This window comes from Vombatus ursinus, unplaced genomic scaffold, assembly GCF_900497805.2.
Source record: "Vombatus ursinus unplaced genomic scaffold, bare-nosed wombat genome assembly UNPS02014818.1, whole genome shotgun sequence".
In the NCBI taxonomy this organism is placed as follows: Eukaryota; Metazoa; Chordata; class Mammalia; order Diprotodontia; family Vombatidae; genus Vombatus; species Vombatus ursinus.
In genome coordinates, this window is record NW_020954596.1 from 12,576,790 (window position 1) to 12,583,617 (window position 6,828).

Below are 6,828 nucleotides of genomic sequence, written 5' to 3' on the forward strand. Positions count from 1 at the left end.
TGATGATGATGATGATGATGATGATGATGATGATGATGATGATGATGAGTCTCCAAGGTCACCTTCTAGTGAAAAGTCTTTCTGACCTTTGTTAGGGTAGTTCTTGAATACATTAAAGCCTTTCCAGCTGGGTAGAACCTGTCAGACTTGTGTTCCACTGACTTAGCTTTTGAGAACCCAGGTCAACAAGGAGGCACCAGAGTAGAACTTTAACAGATAAATAATAATAGTTGTTCATGTTAGCAGTATAGAATACTTTAAGGTTATAGTAAGGCCTGTAAGGCAGATAGAGTGGCTATTATTATCTCTATTTTACAGATAAGGAAAATTGAACTGAGGGAGAGCTTAAGGGACTTGTCCATGATCACAAAGCTAGTACATCTAGAGATTCTAACCTGTGTTTCCAAATATATCCAGCACTCTTTTCATTCCACCTCTATGAAAGCCATGGTCCTAAAAGGACAGTTATGTTTTCTATTCTTTAAGATTATTACCTGTGTTCAGCCTCTTATATTCTTCATTTTTCACAAATGAAAGAAATGAAAGTAAGTCGAATTGTCTACATCATCCTCCTCTTGTCTGATGGCATGAAGGATTTCGTAGAAACAAGTGCAAGCCTTTTCATTTCTGAAATAACACATTCTAGCTTTACATTGTTTTATTGTTTTTTTCCTTACCCATTCATGATCCTTTTCAGGTTTTAAAAATTCAATTTGGATTCTTTCTTACAAATCAACTTCTTTGGGTCAGAGATAATGTTTTGTTGCTAATATGTACTCAGGGTCTTAGGTAAGTATTGTAGTTCCTAATGTAGAAATCATAGGGAAAGGATCATAGAACTTTAGAGATGGAAGAAATACAACTCCAATCATCTGCTCCATTTTTCTCATTTTACATATGAGGAAGCTAAGACCCAGAAAAGAGAAAAGACTTGGCAGAGGTCACATAGGATACCCTGTGGCAGAGCTGGGATACAATTTAACATTGCATATTTAATTGTCAATATTATATTTTCAGGTTTTTGCTTCTACTATTCATAATTCTGGGTCTCAAAGACATATGCATTTTATTGAGAAAACCTTAAACATGGAGGTAAGTTTAAACTTAAGTGACAGCTTAAATTCATTTTCTTTAGATCTCTGTTTCATTCAAAATTCTAAAAAGGGGAAGAATATAGATGAGAGTCTTCAGAAAGGGCAACGTACATATTGTAGGAATGAATAGTTAGCTCTTTCTGCCATTTTGGGCCTGAAGCTACTTTACCTATGCTCTCAAAGGGTAAAATTCTAATATTCTCTGAGCAAGCACTTCCTCAATGACTACTCTGTGAATGTTATTATAAAACATAGTGGAGGAGAAACCCAAAACTATCCCTCTTTCTCCCGTTGTACCCAGAAAGAATTGTGATGTCCATAGTGTGAGTACCCGTTCTCCAAGGCAGATTCCAACCCGGGGTCTTCCTGGCTCCAAGTGTGGTGTTCTGGCTACTATACAATATTTTTGCTTTGTTCAGAGCATCTCTTTTTATTTGCCAATTTATTCCAGATAGATTGGGTATCACTTTCATTATCAGCTTCAGGCCAACCAACAAAGTGACTTATATCAGTGCTCCTTAACCTACAATTTCATTCCGGAGAAAGAATTTAGATGAATTACAAATTAGTTGTAATGAGATGGTTTTCTTGACTTGTGATATGTTCTTTGAGAAAGAGAAAGTGATGGATTTTCCCTACATCTGCCAAACTCCATCTGATCAATTCCTGTTGTGTCCTTCAAGGACCCACTCAAATATCAGCTTTCTCTAATTATTTTCACCTCAAAAAGCTGCACAAGTTGTTTTTTTTTTCCTTCCTCTGAACTAAGGAGGAGTGCTCCACATTTCTTTAATACAGTTTTTACATTATATCTTATGTTGTAGTTATTTGTGTTCATGCCTTCCTTCCCCTGTTGGCTTGTAAACTCCAAGAAGCAGAAGCCTTGTCTTCCTCTTCTTTAGATCCCCAGTGTGGGACATAGAGATCTGAATGTAATGTTGTATTGAATGGAGATGAGAAGTAAATACGTTCATTCATCATTGACCTTGTGTTTGAATATTTAGATTTTTGGATGTTTTGCTCTGACTGAAGTAAGTCATGGGAGTAATACCAAGGCTATTCGAACAACTGCCCAATATGATCCCACCACTCAGGTTAGTATTACTGCATGGGTCTTTAGGTTCATAACATAAAAATGTCTAGTTGAATATTAATTGAAGGCTTTTAAGGTCAAAATTATGTTAACAATTTACATTAATAAACATACATGTGTTAGTTCATCATGAAGAGAAATAAGTAATTAAGAAATAGAATATATTTGGGTATCAGAATCTGTTCACAAGTATGGATATTATATTTAGGAATCAGAATCTGTTCACAAGTATGGATATTATATTTGGGAATCAGAATCTGTTCACAAGTATGGATGTTTTCAAGGGAATTTTTAGTAGTGGTGAATATGTGTTGGGGGAGCAAGAAAAAGTCATCTTTTGAAGTCAACTTTCCTTTAAGATTTTCCCAGTAGCCAATAGCAATACAAAAGATATCAGTGTTTAAGAAAGATCATGAGGTGACCTTTGTCTCAGAAGCAGATGATTTCAAAAAGCTATGCATCTTTAACATCATTTGACTCTGCTTTGAGTACACTCTGTGCAGAGGCAGTAATCTGTGCAGCAAAGCTGCTTTGCAGGTAGTCCTCGTCATCCCTCTTTGCCCAGACCACTCCAAAGAGCTTGACAGATTCCTTTGGTCAATGAAGAAGTTTGTCATAGGATGACCTTGCGACTTTGTGCTGCGATGACAGCTGTCTCCCAGCTTCTCCGTGGTTAAAGGTGGGGCATGGCTCAGAATGTTGAATTTTACACAGAAGGCTACTAGCTAACTTTCATAGCAGGCTACCTACTGACTGAAGGCTTTGATATCCCAGGGCCAGTCTGGCCACTGACAGCCCTGAATAGCAGGAGCCCACAAGAGGAAGCCTGTCTTTAGGACACATAGATGAGAGGGCCTCCTTGTCCCCCACCAATGCCATGTAGTTAGCTGTACCCAGCATAAAGGTACAGGTCATCTGATGCTCTATTCTCCATACAGTCAGCGTTCCCTAATTAACTCCATTCAGATACTCAATGACAAATTCCTACAAATGCTCACTTGCAGTCACTGTCTTCTGAGGAAGCGCTTCTCAGTGCTAAGGTAGTATTATTTCTGAAGACAACACAGCAGCAGATGAACATTCAAGATTATACTTATAAGGACACTCTCTAATATATAGTTTATAGGAATCCATTTTTCTTTAAACATGGAGACTGTCAGTGGAACGTGTCAGGACTTGAAGGAGGCTTCAGTGGGTGTGTTCCTTCTATCCACATAGATCCAAGTTACCCTTTGTGCCTTAGTAAGTGGTCTTTGTGAGTTGCTATAGCCAAAAAAATTACTCATGCATCTTACTAAATTTATCTGGGCTAGTCCTCAGATAACAGAAATAATGTATGTGGCTGGGTCTGTATTTGAAGCTTCTAGTGAGCCTTTGTAAGGTCCAAATCCATTGTCATGACCTTTATGAACCCAGGGTCCTTTCCACAACATGGTAAGGGCATACAAATAGGGCTTTTGGCCTATGCTATTTCAAGGCCAGGGCTATATTAGCAATAAGATTAATGGCCCCAAATGTGTGCTTTTATACAGATTATCATAAATATGTAGTCATTTTAAAAATTTGCAAAAAGTATCATTAGGTCATTTGACCTTATCAGCAAAGCATTGTGAAATAGTGCATTTAAAAGGGAAAATACCCCAATAATATATGTTCAGTTTCCTTACTGGTCCTTTTTGTACTGTGTAGGAGTTCATCATCAATTCTCCTGATTTTGAAGCTTCCAAATTTTGGATTGGTAATATGGGAAAGAACGCCACTCATGCAGTTGTATATGCCCAGTTGTATACCCCAGGAGGCCAGTGCCATGGATTGCATTCTTTTGTTGTACAGGTAAGAAGGTATTATTTACATTTTTCTAATTTTTTTTTTAATAAACAAAAATCTTTCTTTCCCTCCTACGTTTCCCTTCTCCTCTACTTTAGGGAGAAAAACAAACAAACAAGGGAAAAAAAAAAACCCTTTCACAATGTACAAAGGTAAAGAGAATTATCTGGTAGGTGGCAAATTCAAGCAAAATTAATTTCTCACATTGGCCATATCCAAAAAATATAGGTCTTAGTATGCACCCTGAGTCTGTCATACCTCTGTCAGGATGTGGGCAGCAGGCTTCATCATCAGTCCTCTGAAATCCCAGTTGATCATTAAAGAGTCCTTAAGTCTTTCAAAGTTCTTTCTCTTTATGTTGTTGTAGTTATTGTATAAATTGTTCTAGTAGTGCTTGTTTCATTTTGCATCAGTTCATACAAGTCTTTCTAGGTTTCTCTGAAACTGTCCCCTTCATTCTGTTCCATTCCATTATGTTCCTATGCAATAATTTGTTTAGTAATACATTCCCCATTTGACAGGTGCTCCTCAGTTTCCAGTTCTTTGCCACTACAGAAAGAACTGCTATAAATATTTTTGTACTAATGGGTCCTTTTCCTCTTTCTTGATCTGTTTTGGATATAGATCTACTAGTGGTATCACTGGTCAAAATGTATATACATAGTTTAGTAACTTTTTAAAAAAAATAAATTTATTATTTATTTATTTTGAGTATTCATTTAGTAATTTTTTGAGTTCCAAATTCCCTCCAGTCCCATGTTACCAAAAAAAAAAAAGCAATAAAATAAAGAAAGTAAAAATTTTATTTCAATCTGCATTTAAACTTCATCAATTCTCTCTCCGGAGGTGGGGTAGATAGCATTTTTTCATCATGGGTCCCTTGGAATTTTATTAGATCATTGTATTGATCAGAGTAGTTAAATCTTTCACAGCTGATCATCACACTATACTGCTGTTACTGTGTACAATGTTCTCCTGGTTCTACTCACTTCACTTTGCATCAGTTCATGTAAGTTCATGAAACCATCCTGCTTGTCATTTCTTATAAGACAACATATTTCATCACTAGTTTAGTAACTTTTTGGGCATAGTTCCAAATTGTTTTACACAATGGTCAGACCAATTCATGGATCTACCAGCAGTGCGGTAATGTGCCTGTTTTCCTACAACCCTTTCAACATTTGTCATTTTTTTTTTGTCTTCTTTGCCAATCTGATGACTATGAGAACCTCAGAGTTGTCTTAATTCACATTTCTCTAATTATTAGTGATTGGCAACATTTTTTATGTGACTTTTGAGAACTTAGATTTTTTTCTTTGAAAACTTTGAGTTCGTATCCTTTTATCTTTTATTATTTGAGCAGTTTTTTAATTTTAGAAAACCATAGGCTTTCAGAGCTGGAAGGAATTCTAATTCCTAAGGTGATATCTCACCCTTATATAGTCTTGTGGTTACAGAATGCATCCACATCTGTTTTCCAGTTGAAAGGTATTATACTCCCCATAATACATATAATGAAATTGAGACTCTGAAAGGTCTCAAGATCATTACCTAGAGTTACATAATTGGTAAGTGGCAAATTCATAATTTGAACTTAATCTGACAAGTATTCAGTATCTGTTATGGGCTCAAGGCATCACCTTATGATCCTGATATCTCTCCTGTGGACACTCCAGCTTATCAATAGCCTTCTGAAACTGGTACTGAGAACTGAACAAATAAGGTCTGATGAGGACAGAATATAGTGGTACTGTTACTTCCTTCTTCCTTCAAGCAAAGCCTCTCAATGCAGCTCAGTTAGCATTTTTGGCTGCCAAATCACCCTGCTCATTCATATTGAGCTTGCAGTCTACTAAATCCTGCCCAAGATCTTTTTCAGAGAAACTACTACTAACTGTGCCTCCTCCATTTTTTTTGTACCCAAGTGTAAGACTTTAAATTTGTTCCTATTGAATTTCATCATATTAGATTAAGCCCAGTGCTCAAGCCTAATCAAAGTCTTTTGGATCCTGACTCTTTAATCCAGTGTATTAGGTATCTATATCAGTTTTGTGTCATTTGAAAGTTTGAGAATACCATCTATGTTCCTTACTTAGGCCAATGATAGAAATGTTAAACAGCATACCATCAGTCACAGATACTTGGAATACTCCACTAACGACCTTCCATGTTGACATTGCATCATTAACAGTTAACTGTCCTTGAGTCTGGCCATTTAATCAGTTCTGTATCCATTTGCTTGATTGTCTGCATTTCTGCATCTTCTCCACAAGAACAGTATGAAATACTTTGTCAAAAGCTTCGCTAAATTTAGGTAAACTACGTCCATAGCATTCCCTCCTCTAGTAGCATCCCCTTCCTTGCTATTCCAGTAAAAAAAAAGGAAATGAAGTTAATCTGAATTAACCTGTTCTTAATGAAACCATGTGGGTTCTTGGTAATCACCACTTCTCTATCTAGATGTTTACTGACCATCTTTTTAATAATCTCCTCTAGACATGCAGAAAAGGTATTCTAGGATAGAAAAGAGTGTGAAGTTGGACTGCAGGGTTGAGACTGAAGGGAAAAAGGTGAAACCAGTGGAGGGCAAGGGGACCACCAGAACAGGGAAAGATGGAAAATCCAAAGGCTGTAGCAAGATTGAGAGGATGAATAGTCAGGCTAGGCAGGGTGTGTTGGGGGAACATGGAAGGGTAGGAAGCTATGATTAGAGAAATAAATTTTAGAATTCTTAATCGTACAAGTAGAACAGTTATCGGTGTTAGTAACATCTGAGACATGACTTTCAGTGGGTGGCTGAAGTGGAGTGAGAGT

At 36.9% G+C, this 6,828-nt stretch overlaps 1 protein-coding gene across 2 annotated transcripts in view; it reads left to right on the top strand.

Moving 5' to 3' along the window:
* ACOX3 (acyl-CoA oxidase 3, pristanoyl) overlaps positions 1–6,828 on the top strand; it is an 81,525-nt gene that overhangs the window by 10,571 nt on the left and 64,126 nt on the right. For both annotated transcript variants that reach the window (XM_027836595.1, XM_027836594.1), the window contains exons 4-6: positions 1,018–1,092; positions 2,099–2,188; positions 3,877–4,020. In XM_027836595.1, the coding sequence (XP_027692396.1) occupies positions 1,018–1,092; positions 2,099–2,188; positions 3,877–4,020 (309 nt within the window). The remainder of the gene's footprint in view (positions 1–1,017; positions 1,093–2,098; positions 2,189–3,876; positions 4,021–6,828) is intronic.